The following is an 18,806-nucleotide window of genomic DNA, read 5'->3' as shown; positions in this document are numbered from 1 at the left end:
TTACAACAGGAATCCCCAGCAGGAAACAATAAAAATCCCCAGCACCGAGAAGCAGAAGGTTGCAACAAGAGGTCCCAGCATAAGTCAGAATTCAGAAATCAGAAAGAAGGCAGAATGTTACAACGAGAAGTCCAGCACAAATTCAAGCGCATGAGTCAAAGGGAAAATAAGACAAATCTCAAAAGAAGCGGCCTTTGAACCTCAATTGTTCCCAGCATAACAAATCTGATGAAGAAAAGTCGTATCCCCAGAGAAACCTTTGAATGTTTAGGGGAGGAAGCCGTATCCCAGCGGACCGAACAAGATAGTGAGAACTGGGATTCAGAAAAGCAAAAGGCCAGTGTCATCCCCAAGTTTTCGGAAGAAAGAAGCGCCGAAAGAAACACAATCCGACAAGAAAGCAAGGCAGCAAAGACAAGTTGAAAATAGATAAGATCTGGTGATCCATAGGCTAGCCTAGCTTCTGATTTTCTTGTTTTCTTTTGGATACGGTGTAATAAGGAGATCAGTAAGGCAGTGGTAACAGTATACAACAGCAGTAACAACAGAATCACAGTTCCCCGGTAGTCCCAGCTACCAAGACTATCTGAACTACACGTGACCTGATTCCTTTATAGCCAAGGATATGTAGGCAGCTCAAATATCAGGGCTCGGTCACATTCTTTTCTTTTCCTTTAGTTTAGTCCCTCCGAATAGGGGTCGGGTCAGAAAAATGTCTAGTCGTTCTTTGTCGGAAAACTCTTCGTGTTTCCAGTCAAAGAGGGGCGACTGTAGACATATGATTTTTGACCCTCCCCAAGAATTTTCACCTTTTTAGCGTAAATATTTAATTTAAGTCTAATATAGATATTCTAGCTAATTTTGACTATTTTACCTTATTTCGTTACAAAAAGAATTTTTTTTAAAAAATATATATATATTTTTTAGTTTATGCGTTTCTCATAAATTTGAAAAATACATAAATAGTACCTTATTTTTGTACTTTATATAATTTCGTAAAATTACAATATATATATATATATATATATATATATATATATTAATGTTTTGTAGTCATTTTAAACTTTAAAAAAATGAAAAATTAGTAATTTATATTTTTTTTTATCTTCATATAATTTCGAAAATTACAAAAAATGGTTTCGTTAACGTTTTATAGTCATTTTAATCTTTAGAAAACACACACAAAAAAATACTTTATATGTTATCTTTATATAAAAACGAAAATTACAAAAATAGTTTTATTATTGTTTGTAACTATTTTAATCTTGAAAAATATTAAAAAATAATTTTATTTAAATGTCAGTCTTATTTTGGTAGTTATTTTACTTACATAGGATTAATTGAACAACGTCGTGTTCTAATTCTCGGGTCCGGGCAAAAGAATAATATTTGGATTCAAACTACCCGTTTTTTAGGCCTAATTTTCGGACCTAGCCCATAACAATCTGAACCCACCACACACGTGGGGGACACGGACGGAACACAATGTGATGGGCTCATATTTTGAGACACTTGTCTCCCACGCTTTTTACACGTGAGAGCCTCTCACTTTTGGACTTACAAGGAAGATTTTAAAAAAAAAAAGAAAAGAGGGATACACGGACCAAAGGAAAAGAAAGAGGAGAATTTTTGCAAAATGGGCAGACAACTGTTCATCTTCTTTTTTTTTTTGTTTTTTGAAGAAGAAACGAAACCAAAAAAACGCTAGCCCACTGCTTCCTCTTCTTTCACGTCCAAAACGACTCGCTCACCCTCAGCTTCCGTCCAGCAGCAATCGCTGTTGCTCCTCACCACCACCTCCAGCTGCTCGACCAAACCCCACTGCCCCCCTCCCCCCGTCGACCACCTCACCACCACCTCCAGTTGCTCGACCAAACCCCACTGCCCCCCGTCGACCACCTCACCACTGCTTCACGTCGACCAAACCCCACTGCTCCCCGTCGTCCAGCTGTTGCTCCTCACCGACCCCACTGCCCCGTCGACCATGGCAGCAGCGAATCCAGCTGCTGCCGCTGCTACTCCTCACGACCACCCTCGTCCCTCCATGCTAATCCGCCACAGTCCAAACGACTAGCTTCTGCTTCGTCCTTTTTCAACGCTCACAAACAGTCCGTTCGACCTCCAATAGTTCAAATCCGAGTTTCGACTTGGGTTCGTTCAAGTTTCAGATTTTTCTTTCAAGATTATTTAGTTCATTTGATCTATTCTCTGTTATGGTTTTTGGTTTAAAGTGTTATTTTGTAATCTTGTCTTGTTCATTAGTTCTCCTTCTTCTTCTAGACCTTTTATTTGGTCAAAGTTTTTCTTCTATTTGTTTGAGTATGCGTTATAAGCTACCTTCGATTTGAACAACTTCGTCGAATAGTTAGTTTATGACTGCTTTGTTTGGACGAGTACAATCCGAATCTTTCCGTTGGTCTGTTTTGATGTTTGAATCATTTGTGTGAATTTGATTTAAGGATTGGTTGTAGCTGTGTAGTGATTTGGTGTAGTTGTAAATCAGAGAGGTTTAAATACAGATTGTTAAGAGTGAGGGCAAAACAATAATAATAGGGGGTTTTCAGGGGTATTTTTGGGTGTTAAAAGATTTAAAATATTTAGTGTTAGTAGTCTGCCAGTTGAATATTCAGTGTACAATTAAATTAATGAATTATTAAATGAAAAGGGAATTATTAGTGCAGAATACACCCTGTCTGGTATCTTTAAGGGTGGGAAATCAGAAAATAAGCATGGGATTAATGATAAAAGTGTATAGATGCACATGGGAGGGAATATACAGGCTGAAAGTGAAAAACTTTGAATAAATAATGTTTAGTTCTAGCCTATAAATAGGAGGAGTTGATATAGAGATAGGGGACTGGAAAAAAATTCAGAGAAGAAAAATTTTCAGAACTTAAAAGGGAGAAATAGGCTAATTTTTCAGAACTAAAAATCAGTCTTTGAGAGCTAAAAACTGAAAGTGAGGTCCTTTTCTTTACCACTGAAGTCGGAACTTTGTTACTGCCTCTGTGGGATTGCGTTTAGTGCTACTGATTTTCAGTCAGGCTTTCCGGGGTTTTTCAGTTTGGTTCTGACCATTGTTACACTGGTTATTGCTGGTTTTTGTTGCTGTTATTTGCTGTGAGATTCTGTTGCTGTGCTACTGCTGTACATTGTTTCTCCTGACCTCTTTTCTCTCTATTTTTAATTCGAATTCCAGGTACACATTCAAATCTTGTAGTGATAAAGCTTTGAAGTTGAAATGCAACAATAAAATCCAACCGCTTCAATAAAATAGATAGTAGACAATCTGGTCTATTTAGTTTTTCTTTGTGAACTGTTTTAATTTTTTTTTGTATAATTGGACTGAAAAGAGAAGGAATTGTATAAATGGTCATGCGCTGATATAACATGAACCTTTCAATTTTGTTAGATTAATGGGGTAAATCATGATAAGTAGCATATCTCTAGTTAGTTGTTTGTTTTCATGCATATATTCAAGTAGTCCACAAACGAGATAGAGTACTTAGTCAAAACCCGATTAGTATTTCGTTTAGATGGTTAAAACTAATTTCCATTAATCCTCTTAAGTGATTATACTCTCATCAGTATTGGCATTAATTCATGTTACAAATAATCTCACATAGATAGATTGTGGACTTGATAAAAATGTAAATGTAAGGTGGTTAGGTAGTGTCAACATTATAGTTCCAATAATAATAATAAAAATAAATAAATAAATAAAGGCTGTAGTCGATAATTTTATGTATTAATAATTAAGTATACTTACACTAATGTAAAGTAGTTTCAATAAGCATTTAGTATAGTTAAATTGCGAATCCATTAGGGTTAATGAATTAGTCTATAGCTTTGATCATTTAGTTAACCTCACCACAATTAAAAATGGCTAATTGTAGTAACGTTAGTCAATCTTGTACGTTTTTTATATACATAATTCCATTTTTAGTAATATTAGCTTATGGAATAAGGCGCGAAACAATTTTCCATTTTTACAAGTTCAAGTACAATTTTCGTTAGTATCTGTTGTAATCTATTAATTAAATAAGTTACAGTTTTTTTAGCATGTAATTAACCAGGATTTTTCTTTATTTAGAGACAAATAAAAATAGAAATGTAGTTACTTTCTTTTTTTAAAAAAATAAATAAATAAATGAGACGAGCTTCGTCAAATAAAAACCAAAAAAACTAATAATAAAAGAAATTGCAGGACCCTCAGTAAAGGTTTAAGATTTTTTTTTTAGAAGTCGGGAAGGGCCGTTTAGCTAATTTCACGGTCCTCCCAAAAGATAATAACGCGCTAGAATCTTTAGGCGCGACTTTAGTAAATTACATTCCTAAATATGGGTGGGCATTTTATGCGGCCCGAATCCAAATCCTAAAACGTTGAATAGAGTGTGCCTAAGATTGCGGGTTCATCTGATGCGGCGCAATCCGAAAACATACTTTAAACGGCGTTCACTCTCTCGAATAAATATGTATATGTAAAAGCAGTAAAAAGTAGAATCAGCACATAGGTTATTCATGTAAAAATCAGATAATATCTAAATGCAACAGTTGAGCGACCGTGCTAGAACCACGTAACTCGGGAATGCCTAACACCTTCTCCCGGGTTAACAGAATTCGTTATCCGGATTTCTGGTTCGCGGACTGTTAATTAGAGTCATTCTTTTCCTCGATTCGGGATTAAATTGGTGACTTGGGACACCCTAAATCTCCCAAGTGGCGACTCTGAAATAAATAAACAAATCCCGTTTCGATTGTCCTTTAATTGGAAAAACTTTTTCACCCCTCGCGGGGGCGGAAAAAGAAGGTGTGACACTTGTTATAGCGCTTGGGCTAAGAAAAGCCCTTCCGGAGTCTTTACACCCCCAGTGAGCACATATGATATTATTGAGGGATGGATCTTCCTTGGACATGGATCTTGTCCGAAGCACTTACTATCTGGAGATGGATCTTCTCCATAAGCTGGAATGGCCTTCATCGGTACTAGATGACTGTTGTCAGTGATGTGTATATATATTCCGGGATGGATCTTCCCTGGGCCTTGTGAGCCATATACAGTACCGAGTGGTTGTGAGGTTGTTATTGTTATTATCTGGAGATGGATCTTCTCCATAGGCTAGAATGACCTTCCTCAGTACTGAGTGACTGATGTTAGAGATGTATATATTCCGGGATGAATCTTCCCTGGGCCGCCATATACAGTACTGAGTGGACGAGCATTTGAGACTGTGGACACATGAGGCACTCAGCATGGTGCACTCCATACAGCATGTGCACTGACATATAGATGTAGCAGAGTTACACTTCTTTACCTTGTTCATACTTGCTCTGTTTTACTGTTCGAGTTGTTTATTTAACTGGAAGCATGCCTACGTTTCTGTATATTATTTCTGTTATCCTTGAGGAGGTTGAGTTCGTCACTACCTATCGGTCCAAAGGTTGAACTTGTTACTTACTGAGTTGGTGTACTCACGTTACCCCCTGCATCTCGTGTGCAGATTCAGGCACTTTGGATCCAGTGGCGGATGTTTGATCGAGGCTTCTGATTCAAGAGATTATTGAGGTACATGCACGGCGTTCGCAGGCCTTGGCTCTCCACCTTACCTTCCAGTTGTATTTCAGTTGTTCCCTTAGATATTACATTAGACTATTATTTTCCTTAGACGCTCATGCACTCAGTGGCATCCCGGTTTTGGGTTGGACTGTATGTGTTCTTGGAAATTTCTTATGTTTCAAATAGTTCTTTAACTGTTAAAAGATAGAGTAGATTTCCTATCCTTGGTCAACCTAAGGATTTTCTTCTCTCTATATTTAGTTACCACCGACCCGAGCCTATGCGAAGCAAGCCTACACCCTAGACTGGCTCCAGGCCAAAGTGATGAAAAGGCGAACGGTCGTATATCGTAATATAATATAAAAAGGTCCATGAGAGAAAGCCTAGCCCTATCTTAACCTTATGATCCTAGTCAGCTCGTCTCTGTCTTGAGGCCAATAACCAGTGACTCCTAAATGGGCGTCCAAATTGGACCGAACTCTTTGTCAGGCTATGGTTCCCTCAAAGTTATGGAGTAAGACATCGATTTCTCAACAAGATCAATTTTTCTGATTGTATGATGAACTCCCTTGAAAAACATTGGCGCGCGTGTAAACGAGTTGCTCTACCAACTGAGCTATAGCCCTTAGTGCTTGTGATACATATTTTATCATGTAGATAAATTCTTGTCAAGATAAATATTCCATGATCAAAGATATTTTCAAACTTATTATTATTGTGTTGATTGTTGAGTTGAGGCGGTCTAGTTTCATGATAGACGCCATCACAACGGGTCAGGTTTTGGGTCGCGACAATTTTTCATTTTTTGTAACTCTTTTTTGTTTTACAAAATAAAAGCCAAGAACAAATGTACGTCGAATAATTAATTTTTCCAGCTTAATTTGCCAGAGTTTCATTAAGACTGGGTCATAAACCTTGTTTGCAATAAAAAGGAAATGTCTTTTTCTTTGTTACAAATTAAAAGTACAAAAACGTGTAAAAAGAAAGATGTGGCTAGTTCGTGAAGTGTGAACCCTATGATTAAGTCTTAAGCCTAAATCACATTACATGAATACATAATAGGAGTAGTAGATAGTGCCACGTTATTTTCACATTAGGATCTTTTTATTATTAATATTTTCCTTATTTAACATATTGGCCGTCCATGTCTTTGGTCCTGACGTGGTGGATTCTTATTCGTTAAAGACTTTTAAATAAAGGTAAGAAAACTTCCCGAGATTTTCAAAATCATTATTCATAAAGAATAAGGTGGAAAATAAGATTTGCTTCCAAACATAGGTAATGCCCACGCTGGCAATCTATTATTTTCGTTCTTTCATTTTAAGTGATCATGTTTGATTGGATACAAAAAAATTTTAAAAAAAATTATACTATTAAATGTGTCGAAGATATATATGGTTATAAAATTTGTGCGATTATAAAAGCTTACTAGTAACAATAAAATAAAATTTAAATTCAATTATTTTTAAAATTAAAAAGGAATCTTTACTCAAATAGCCGTTCATATTCATTGTTTACTTTTTCTAGTCATATACATAGTTTTTACATTGATTATACACATATAATACATAAATTATGCATATATTCTATATCAATCGGCTATTTTTAATTTAAGCTATTGAGTGAGCGGCTATTTGGGTTAATTCTTAAAAAGGTATGAGGGATCAACAATTTTTTTTATTAAAAAAAGGAGTATATACTGTGGTGAATATTCGTTAAAGACTTTTAATTTTAAATTAAGGTAAGAAAATTTCCAAAGATTATAAAAAATCAGAATTCATAAAGAAAATTGGTGGAAAATGAGATTTGTTTCCAAACATATGTAATGCCCAGCTGGCAATCTATTAAATATACGGCCTGAAATTAATTGACAGCACAATCGCTGACGTGGATTCTCCAAATTCCACTCAATCATTGAGTTTTTTCCTCCTTTTTAGACTCCGCCCCTTCTTTCATTTCTCACTCTTCCCGGAAAAAAAAAAGCTCTTTTTTGTGAAGGAAAAAAACCAAAAAGCCATCCTTTCTGTTTATTTCAGAATTTAGTACAAATTGATTCTCTTTTTGTTCTCTGTATACGAAATTCGCTTTAACGAATCAGAATTTAGAGACGGATTGATAAGCTGGAGTTTGTTTCTGTTCTGTGATATGTCTTTCATGGCTACTTTTTTTGTTCCTGAGGAAACAAAGGAAGAAGAAGGCGCGTGGGAAAAAGAAAGATAATAGACAATATATCTTTTTCTACTAATTCTCAATCTCCGAAATAAGCAGAAGTAGAGCAAATAACTATAAATTTTTATAGTTTTTTTGTATCAATATAACCATATCTCTGTTTCGATCTCTACTTCTGCTGGTAATTGTTGTCTTTTGATTTTTTTTTTGTTTGTTAGTATAAAATAATTTATTTTGACGGTGATTTTTTTTTCTTCCTTCAGTTTGACGGTTAAGGAAACGATGTCGACGACGGTAATCAGCGAGTCGGTGGTGATGAACGCTGCAGCGGAGGCACAAACGGTAACGGCGAAACTAACGGCGCCAACAATCGAGGTGGATTTCGCTACATGCGAATGCTGCGGATTGACGGAGGAATGTACTCTGGCTTATATACAGACAATTCGGGAACGGTATCAAGGGAAATGGATATGCGGATTGTGTGCGGAGGCAGTGAAGGATGAGATGATACGATGCGAAAGGCTGATCAATACGGAGGAGGCGTTGACACGTCACCTTAATTTCTGTAAGAAGTTCAGTTCGTCAAGTCCTCCGCCGGTGGATCCAACGGTTCACTTGATCGCCGCCATGAGGCAGCTGCTGAGGAGGAGTTTGGATTCACCTAAATTGCTTAGGTCAATGCCCTGTAGTCCGACGAGGAACGGTAGAGAAATGAAGCCTAACGTGTTGGTTCGTGCCGATAGTTGTATTCCTACACTCTCATTGGTGGAATCTACTGCGTATCATGCCATGGAAATGGATCAAAATTGTGAATGAAAGCGGTAGTTGTAATTTCTAGGTTTATTTTCAATTCCCAAATCCCGCCATGGAAAAAAAAAAGAAATAAATTAAGGAGAAAAAAACTTTAGTGCTTAATTTGACCCAAAGTGTAAACAGAATAGGACTAGAACTATTTGGCAGTTGTGATGGAATGGGAACAGTATTTGCTCTAAATTTGCATTATTGAAGTGTGAATTCTGTTTATTCAACGGATTTTACAATTTCGATTTGCCATCTTAGTATTCACCTGTAAAATATATATTAGCAAAAGGTATGGTCCGATTGATAAGCTGCCTATATTTTTTTCTGGCAATTAAACACCATAATGTCTTATTTTATGGAATTTTTTTCACCTCTTTGCGAACTAGCTACGACTTCATGGGTTTTATCAATTATTCAAAGATATATTTAACGGACAATGCTTGCATTGCTGTATATAACATGGAAAGCAATGTTCAAGGGTGCTTTCGAATTGTGGTTTAGTCAAAGCCTTGGATAAAGCTCTAGCTGGGAAAGTTGTTGTAATGCAGGTTAAGGTTGCGTGCAATAGACCCTTGTAGTCTGAACCTTTCCCGGGCCTCGCGTATAGATTAAGGCTCTGCGTGCAATAGATACTTGTGGTCCAGTCCTTCCCGGGCCCCGCGTATCATATTTTGAAAGTTCACGAGGATTAAGAAGAATAAACATCTCTCTTCGTCTAATTCTGGAAATCAAATTAGCTGAAAAAAGTTAGACAGATCTTCTCCCTAATCGTAGATAAGAGACCTAGAAGAGGAAAGCTTCTGGCTTTTCTGGCTTATGGAGGATAGCAGAGGAAGTATGATTTAGCTACAAAGAACCCAAAATTGAGAAAATGACAATCTCATATTAGTACATGTGACTTCCCCTTGTACAAAATAGTGAAGAAAATCTCGTGGATGAGATGTGGAGGTTCTGGCTTTGAGACAGAACTGAATGGGCGTTGCGTTAGCTAATTGATGTCAATCGAAAGTACCACTGTGGGCCTAAGCAACCCTGTTGGTTGTGACACTCGTACATGTGAACGATATCTCTATATCCTTCTTATTCAAACTCCTAATTGATGTTATACGACTCCCTCATACACACACACACATATATATATATATATATATATATATATATATGTATGTATGTATGTATATATATGTATGTATATATATAGTGAGGGAGGGCCATTTGTCTGCAGATGATGAAGATGTTGATGCCAGGTCAGGATATCCACCTCTTAATCTGATTATAGTCCCATCCTGTTTTGTTCCATTCCGACTGACTTCAATCATTTTTACTCCATTTGTTATCACCACCGAACTCAATAATGGTCTCGTCTTACTTTTTAGAGAGTCAACTGAAATCTGTGCAATATGGATATGTTGATTGATCGAAGTTTTCTGCCCTGATCTTTATTGCTATTATTAATTGAATATAAATAAGCATGGCTCATAAGCTTTCAAACAGTTCATACTGCAAGCAATCCCCCATTGTTTTTGGATTTATTAGGTTGGTTCCGGTATGAACAGTTTATGCTACAACTGCATAAACTAACTGTAGTCTGCGATGATAGAACAAGTTCATACAGTTTATTAATTTGAGAACTACTTAACAAGTATTCTCTATTTTTAAAGCAGAGTTGCCAAATACCTATGTTAGTAAGTATCAGAAATTAGAAAGAGATTGGAAGGGTATAAAGAAAAGGACTGCCTATTGTATTCCGACTTTTAGAACTAGTTTTATTTTTCAAATATGAAACAAATTTGTCTATACGTGTCACGAAGTTTCCAGAGGAGGATCTGGAGGACCATGTGGACAAGTCACTTCCATTATTGGATATAATATATCAAAATGATTGACAAAAATAAATTATTAGTGGTTTACATAAGATTAGGAGTCTATGTAATTGACTTCTAACCACCGATAATGCAAGTGTTGTTTTCTATTTATGAGATTAGGTTAACAACTCTTCAAGTATAGCAGAACAGCCAAGTACTCATTGATTGGGTGACCTGATAGTGATTACTAGAACACTTGGTTATAATATGAGTATCACTTTATTGAGTTGCAAGGAAAGTACATTTAAGTGATTTGGGGCCAATTACAAGTACTTGGAGCAAGTATCAAACCATGGACGCACTCAAAAGCACGATAGTCCAAGAGCAGATCGCGAAGTTCTGCACCTGAAACAACACTTGGATTAATTAAAGCAACACGAAATTTATACTACTATAAGATAACTTTAGCATACAATAATGCAGTAACCCACCAATTTCATTAGCCAAAATTGATTCCTTGCGCCAATGGTAGTTCATTCCCATAATTGATTGTACTGCAATGGCAGGGAATAACCCCAAGCAAGTCAGCAAAAAACATCAGATAAGACATTCAGTAATGAGAATTATAAGATACTAAAATCTATGTTATTTACAACATAGTAACTAATTCAAGATGCTTAAAGTGCAACATGAAGCAATGAGTTTGAACAGTGAGCTTCCGAGAATGCAGCATGCAAATGTATTAAATGAGAAAGCCATGATTACCAAGTTGAGCGCCTCATATATTGTTTCCAAGAATCACTTCCTGCCTCACGGCCACCACCGGTACCTTTTTCACCTCCAAAAGCACCACCAATTTCAGCTCCATTTGTTGGTATGTTTACATTGACGATGCCACAGTCACTTCCTTGAGCTCTGCAACACATACAGGCATGAGGGAACCAGGGGTTACATTTATAAATGAGAAGGAAAATTCATCTAAACAACGTGCTCAAAAACTCTATAGATTGCTTACCCAATCCACTTAAACATAACTTGTGGATTTCGGGTGAAGATGGAACTACTTAAACCTTGAGGGACAGAGTTGTTAATTTCAACTGCTTCTTCGAAAGTCTGAAAGCAGAAAGTTTGGACTGAGAAACTGAATCCAAAGAAGTTTTACCAAATATGGGGACAGAACGTCATTGGTCATCTTGAAAATTCAATGTCTTTGAAAGGAAATACCTTAAACTTCATTACATAAAGAACTGGAGCAAACAATTCTTCCTTCACAACTTCAGCTTTTGAAGATATTTCAACAATTGTTGGATGCACAAAGTTACCCTCAGATTCTATGACTGAACCACCTGTAAGGATCTTTCCACCCTGCAAAGCATTTAATTTGAAAAAAAGAAGAAGTTTCACTCACATTTTTCTCTCTGTTGAAAAAGGAAAAATCCAATTCCATTATACAGATATGGTCCTAAGTCCAGCTGAGTAACCAAAATATGGTTTCTATTTTCTTTTTAAAAATTTATTATGACCATTATGATCTGACACTTTACTAGAGCTATTCTTAGGAAGATAAAATTGTGTAACTTTAGCAAATGCCAGTTTAGGAATGGGAATTGAAAGTCTCAAGAATCGGGACATACCTGGGACTTGATAATTTGGATTCCCTTCTGAAAGTTTTCCCTAGAAGTGCGAGTATGCAGTGGCCCAAGTAAGATACCTTTTTCTAAAGGGTCCCCTATCTTTACTTGCTTGTACACATCAACTAGTGGTTCAAGTACCTTCTCATAAACTGTCTCGTGAACAAGCTTCAAGCAGAAAAAGATTTATGAAGAAAAACAGTAAGAAGTTTTGAAAGTGAGAGCTTTATACAGCAAAATGAATGGGATTTAAAAAATCAATGCAATACCAGTCTCCGGCACGTTGTACAGCGCTGACCAGCCGTACCAACAGCAGCAAATAAAACAGAACGAACAGCAAGTTCAATGTCCGCATCATCCATTACTATTATCGCATTATTTCCGCTTAGTTCTAGTAGGCATTTTCCAAATCTCTGATTTACTGTTTGCTGAACTGCAAGACCAACCTATTGGCACAAAAGAAATAAACCCATATATGGAAGTTTGTTATAGCAAGTTTGTATTTCGATATGTAATTTTTTGGTAACAATACTAGAAGACAAGCTTTACCAAATTTATGGAATAACGAATATGATGAGGAATTTGAAAAGTTCCAAGAGTCTTCTTCTTTTCCTTTTTTTTTGTTTTTTTTTTAAAAGGTCCATGATTCTCCTTCTTGCTTTGCTTGTTTTATTTTGAGATTTTAGGTTGTATGCACTTGTTGTACATGGTTGCAGTCCCTTTGGGTGTTTTTTCCAAATAAAACTTATTTACTTATCCTAGAAAAGAAATGTTTCTTTTCGCACTTGCACCCAGAAGGAATAAAAGCCAAAACAGCCTATTTTAATCTTGACTGTTAGACCACTAAACATAGACCTACATATCCATTTAGTTTCAGAATTGACTCCCTACCTTTTTCTTTTCAAGTCTTGTTAATATTCTTTGATTCAACTAGCCAGACAATGTACAGTCAAAGTAGAAAAGTAAATAAAAAAATTGGATAAATTAACATTGCAGTAGTTTCTTCCTCCAGCTCCAGAAACATGGTTCCACATCTTTTAATAGCATATGGATCTCTACTTCTTATTAGCTTCAGCGGAGAAGTTTTAACTAATTACTTCTATCAATAAACAGTTACTATGTTCTTTCTGCACAATATATTTATTCCAAGAACCACTAGGAAAAGAAGACAGGTAAAGGAATTATAGCAGGGCTGTGAAGTACTATATTACTTCATTGTTCTCATAGACATTTCTGTATTTCTATCATCATTTATGGAGGCTCAATATAAAGTGAATACAGCAAATATAGGAAAATTAAGAAATTCAATTTATGACTTTTTAATGTCATATCAAAGATGGCATGGAAGTTTCCTAGAGATGAACCTACAAAAACAGGCAGTGTAGCTATACATTTTAGGTATTCATAGTGTCGAGAAGCTTGGAAAATATTTAAACAATGTGATTCCAAGTTAAAGTAAGACGCAAATGCTAAAGCAGTATTAGCTGCAAAAGGAAACCCCTTGATGAGACAAGACACACAGGCATGTTAGCTTAGGACAGAAAAGTCACCTTTGAGCTCCCAGTGAAAGAAACTAGCGGAATTCGAGTGTCCTTCGCTATTGCTTCACCAATTTCAGCTCCACCACAGAAGGCAGTAAAAATTGAACCAGGTAAATTGTTTTTCTCCAATACGCTAGCCACAATTTTTGTCATCGCTATGGTAACCAATGGTGTTGTTGGAGCACCTTTCCTGTGAACATGGCATAAAATCCCAAGAAGTGAACAACCAAATACCAAACTCGAGTTTTAATTTCAAGCATCAAGGTATTGGGTATCCTCGAAGAGCAAATTTGCTATTGGAGATTGAGGAGAGAGTGCAGAGATTAGGCATTAGTATAACCTAGAAGCATCTGCTCCATACCTCCCAATTCAAGTGTGCACGCTTAACATTTTATGGTTATTAAGACAGGAGAAGATACTCTGTTTTGTTTTAACTTATTTGATTGCTGAAGAGATTTTGTTTTAGCGCCAGCAATATAACTTACTTTAAGATTCAGCTGCAGCATGAATGCTTAAAGTTAGGTTGACATGGATCGAAGGTAAGAGAGATTCAAGGCAATGTTACTTTCAACATAAATGTGTTTGTGATGATGTTCAAACTATGGTATGGCAATAATACCCGATCAATTTGAGCTCAGCAATAACTAAAAGTTCAATTTATCAATCTGAAAAGATGTTCAACCACCAGGTCAACTATCATTGAGAAAAGCCATTCAATCATTTCTACAATATCTTCAGTTTAAACCATCAAAAAGTGATGGACTTACCAGACAACACAATTGCCGCAGACCAGCGCAATACAGGCATTCCATCCTGAATAGAACATTATACATAAATTTAGAAAAGGTAAGGTGGATATCGATACTTCTCAGACATTTACTTGGAAAATTGGGTCAAAGCATTTAAAGCTAAGTCAGAAATTACTTGGTATATGTAAGCAAAAGTTCTCCACATACAAACAGTAGAAGCTTTTTACTTATTTTCGTTTTTAGATCAAAGTACTTCAGTGGAAAGAGTGCAATATAAAAATACAATCTGAAATTAGCGCCCATACACTCCAACAGTCGAGCGAAAAAGTAATTATGAGTTAAAAAGTAATTAACAAGTAAATTTATGGAGGAAAAGTGCACTGAACTGTCACCATGACACCAAAGAACTGCCTTAGGAAAAGAGCAGGAAAGATGGAAGATACACAAGCATCATCTAAGAGCGCAGTTTTATCAGAATAGAGTAAAGTAGTGTACTAACAAAACAAAAATAATACAAAAAGAAGAGGAGAAAGAAATTCAGGGATTCAATTCTTAAATAATGATAGTAACTACCTACATAACCCAACTCCTCGATATCGGACATCTATTCTTGTCTATTGACCCAATAAGAGAGTAATCTCATGTTCACTTCCTGCACATTAGAACACTAGGCGATTTCTTCTCGTCTGCCTAACCTTTGGTGGGCAGAGTTACAAGGTATTTGTGCTGGCGGGAGGTAGCAAGTAGCCGAGTGTGCACAAACTGACTTGGACACCACCATCATTAAAAAAAAACACTTACTGCATATTAAGCATTTATCTTTTTCTCCCCCTCCCCCCTCCCAGAGATAAACAACAGTTTCCATTTACCCTATATGTCTAACCCACAGCCTACCAGTTGGAAGCGAGAGTGTGTCACCTAAGCCAAACGTTCTTGTAAGCATTTCTACTTTCAAATAAATAGTATACCTGTTTACCATTTTCTACAAAGTGCATATCAAATGTAAACATCAGTTTGGTTGTTATTGACACTAGCATGTGGCGAGAGTTAGGGGTGGCAATTTGAGCCCAAACCCATTAACCCGCCCAACTAGCCTAGAGATTAATGGGTTGGGCTACAAACATTTTAGCTCATGGGTCAATTTGGGTTGAGCCCAAGTTAATCCATTATTTTTTATAGCCCATTCTGACCCATTTAACAACCCAAATACAACCCATGAAACTCACCCAAAACAAAGGATTTCAACCCAACTTATCTAGAAATTTACTTAGTTGCCCCATTTTTTTTTATTTTTTTTTGTATTTTTAATTTTCTGTTCTTTTGTTTTTCTACCCCATCCCATCCTAACCCCCCCCCCCCCCAAGCATCAAGCCCCAAAACAAATTTTACCTTTTTTTTTGTATTTTCAATTTTTTGTTTTTTTTTGTTTTTCTGCGCCACCCACCTTCCCCTCCATTTTTTTTTTACTTTTTTTTATAATTTCAATTTTCTGTTTTCTGTTTTATATTTTTTCGTTTTTCTGCACCATCCACCCACTCCAATCCCCCCTCCCCCATCCATAAAATATTTGTCAACTTACATATTTTAAGGTAAAATGTTTTTTTTATGCAAGATGAGCATGGTTCTAAAACATGGGTCAAGTTGAGCGGATTGGGTTATGACCCATTGTTTAGCCCATCTTGACCCAACCCATCTTAACCCAAATACACTTTGGGCTGGGTTGGGCAATGACCCATTTATTACCTAACCCATCTTGACCCGCCCAAATTCAGCCCAACCCGCCCATTTGCCACCCCTAGTGAGAGTGCATAATTTGAATGGAAGTGCCTTATCCTATATTCGTTTCCGGTAAAATAAGGAAGATGGAAGAAGTAAATGAGGACAGGTAAGGGTGTTTCCCTGAATTGGTAAGGAAGTTAAGGAGGAAGACAAATAAATGTCAAGGGGTTGGATTCCCCTCCATATCAGCTTTTCAGCTCGCAAAACTGGGCAGAGAAGAGGAAGTACATGTCTTTTATTCTTCCGACCATAACAGACAGCTAAAGGTAAATTGTAACTATCCTAAATCAATTAATTTTTCACTGTTTTACCGTTGCCGAAGCTAGTGGGGAGGGCTTGTTTTCATAGTGCTGCATAAATCCATAGTGGATAAATGGGCTAACCATTCTATTCTATAGTACGTTTTACTACAGCCCTGAACAACATGAAGCAAAGTGGAATCAAAAAGTCCATACGGAAGTGGTCAAAAATTTTAATGGCTTACCAAGTACAGCACATGGGAAATTGAAAGCCGTGATCACACCAACTATCCCAAGGGGATTCCACATCTGTGCACAAAAATTACATTGAGAAGATCAAAAACTAACATAACCAAGGTTCAAGGAATTCCTGATTTTAGAGCACAAATGTCAGCACACCTCCAACATCATATGGTTAGGGCCTGTCAACGAATAAATACTGTTAATAAAAGGAAGTTATGTAAAATCACAACATAAACACCAATTCCAATTGCATAAGAATGTAAATCTTCTACTCCTAAAGAACATTTGTATTCCAATAGTCAGCAAAAGCTTATCATCAGTTCCATCAGGAACCACTCAGATCACCAGAAAGTATTTAAACCACAAATGAGAAATTGCAATCACAAATATAACTGCTCAAAAGATAACAACTTAGTCATTCTGAAAGCAAAAAAGTAAGGAAGCAAGCTCACGTTCAGAAGGAATAATGGATCCATTCAGTTGCCGACTCAATCCCACAGCAAAATCACACATATCAATGACTTCCTGCAGAGCTTTGCAGCAACATTAGGGCGCATACGGACAAGGATTACTTAAACATTTGAACACTTACACATGGACAAAGTACACCAAGTAAGTTTGCCATTCACTATGCAATTATAAAAGAGATAAAGATAAAAGGAACTTCATTGTGAAAAAAAAAAAAGTTACAAGACAGAGTTGTGAACATGGAAAAAGAGACTGCTATAGCAATAAACCAAGTGGAATTAGTTTACATGTCACTATAACCACTAACCACAGAAAGTTTCCAGTAGTAAAGCTGTTGTATCACAATTTTTTCTACACTGTATGTTAGTGAGTTGTAAAATTACATACTTGAACCTCTCCAATTCCTTCGGGGAGTATCTTTCCCATTTCCAGTGAAACAAGCCGACCAAATTCCTGAAGATTTGCTCGGAGTGCATCACCAATCTGCCTTACAATCTCACCTCTTTTTGGTGCAGGAACCTGCAAACATAATAAAGGATCATCATGCAAGGTGGATGAACTTAGAAAATAAGCATAGGCTAATGAAATTTAAACTAGTTTTAGCAATATACTCGTAGTAGAAAAATTGATCCCTAAAAAAGATTAGTTAATTACAGTAGAATATGAATAGGAGTGATGAACATACCTGCACCCAAATTTTTGCTGCTTCGGAGCAAGCTTGCATGCCTTCCTCATAATCTTGAGCAGAAGCTTCTACAACTTCAGCAATAGTCTGTATCCATAAAAATAGCTTTAAATTAACCAGTAGTACAATTTAAATATTAAAAAACAAACTTAAAATCGTTAAAAATTAAGAACCTGATTGTTGGCGGGATTAACAGTGGAGATGACGGAGCCACTAGCTTTCCAGGTGCCATTAACATAACAACCTAGATTTTTAGGGCCAATTCCGATCTCCTTGAGAAATTCGTACTCTTTCTTTGCGAAACTCATGATTCCTTCAATTTCACACAAAATGTACAATTAAACCTTTCGAACTGATAGAAATTGCTTAGTGAATCAGGAAATCAATTCAATGCGATAGAAGTGGCGATCCAGTCGAGTAAATATAGAAGAGACGTAACGTATCAAAAGAGAAGTGTAGAGGAGGAGAACAGCAGAAGAAAAGGACAACAATATACAGTCACAGGAGATGGTTATCCTTCACATCATAGTGATCTTATTATAAACAGGTGGCAATTGCCATTTAGCTTCCGTTTGGCAATAGATTTTACCAATTTCTTTTCCTGTTTGTTTATAAATTTTTCAAATTCCAAAATTAGCTCAAGAGTTATTTTTGGCCCAAAATATTACCATTTAATTTTTATTTTTTTAAAAAAATTATCTCAAAGTTTTATATTTTAAAAAAAGTTCATTTTCTGTTATTATGACCCGACTATTTCATATCTTCCTATTTTTCCATCATTAAATTCATGCGGCTTTGCCCTAGAAAATTCGTTAAAGTTGTTGTGTCAATCTGTGGCAATCCATCACAAAGATAATTTGCTAAAATCTGCTAATGTTTGTATAAACTTTTTTCAAGATTTGTTTCACTTGTTTTATATGAATTTTCTTCAGAGTTGTTAGGTATTTTTGATAGTTTTTAAAACTTATAGGTATAAGTCACATTTTATGTTTTTTTTTTTAAGAAAAAGTGAAGTATGTTTTAAAAAATTATGTCCAATAAAATTTTTATTTTCAAATAAAACTTCACACAAATTAAATTTTTTAAAATAAGTTTGGAAATCTATGGCAAAAGACAAGCTTAGATTTTTGGACTAGCAC

General features: G+C 36.1%; 2 protein-coding genes across 3 annotated transcripts; one reads left to right on the top strand and one right to left on the bottom strand.

Annotated features, from left to right (window-relative positions):
• The first annotated feature begins 7,768 nt into the window (after positions 1-7,768).
• On the top strand, positions 7,769-8,719 carry LOC104236890 (uncharacterized). The gene is made up of 2 exons (XM_009790939.2): positions 7,769-7,907; positions 7,990-8,719. Exon 2 carries the CDS (start codon positions 8,009-8,011, stop codon positions 8,540-8,542), a length of 534 nt encoding a protein of 177 aa, XP_009789241.1. The 5' UTR covers positions 7,769-7,907; positions 7,990-8,008; the 3' UTR covers positions 8,543-8,719.
• A 1,869-nt stretch (positions 8,720-10,588) lies between these two features.
• On the bottom strand, positions 10,589-18,149 carry LOC104236891 (aldehyde dehydrogenase family 7 member B4). 2 transcript variants are annotated; one of them, XM_009790941.2, is made up of 15 exons: positions 17,841-18,149; positions 17,668-17,754; positions 17,370-17,501; positions 16,967-17,039; positions 16,671-16,693; positions 16,517-16,580; positions 14,272-14,317; positions 13,514-13,694; positions 12,233-12,409; positions 11,967-12,131; positions 11,557-11,697; positions 11,348-11,445; positions 11,098-11,247; positions 10,824-10,886; positions 10,589-10,737 (listed from the first exon to the last, which is right to left on the bottom strand). In XM_009790941.2, exons 1-14 carry the CDS (start codon positions 17,973-17,975, stop codon positions 10,832-10,834), a joined length of 1,527 nt encoding a protein of 508 aa, XP_009789243.1. In that variant the 5' UTR covers positions 17,976-18,149; the 3' UTR covers positions 10,589-10,737; positions 10,824-10,831. The 2 variants fall into 2 exon arrangements, with proteins under 2 accessions (XP_009789243.1, XP_009789244.1); XM_009790942.2 differs by having other exon boundaries at positions 10,589-10,731; positions 17,841-18,128.
• Between the last annotated feature and the right edge of the window lie 657 nt (positions 18,150-18,806).

This window comes from Nicotiana sylvestris, chromosome 3 (assembly GCF_000393655.2).
Source record: "Nicotiana sylvestris chromosome 3, ASM39365v2, whole genome shotgun sequence".
NCBI classification, from domain to species: domain Eukaryota; kingdom Viridiplantae; phylum Streptophyta; class Magnoliopsida; order Solanales; family Solanaceae; genus Nicotiana; species Nicotiana sylvestris.
The sequence above is the reverse complement of the archived record's forward strand: the minus strand, read 5'-3'. Positions and strand labels throughout refer to the sequence as shown.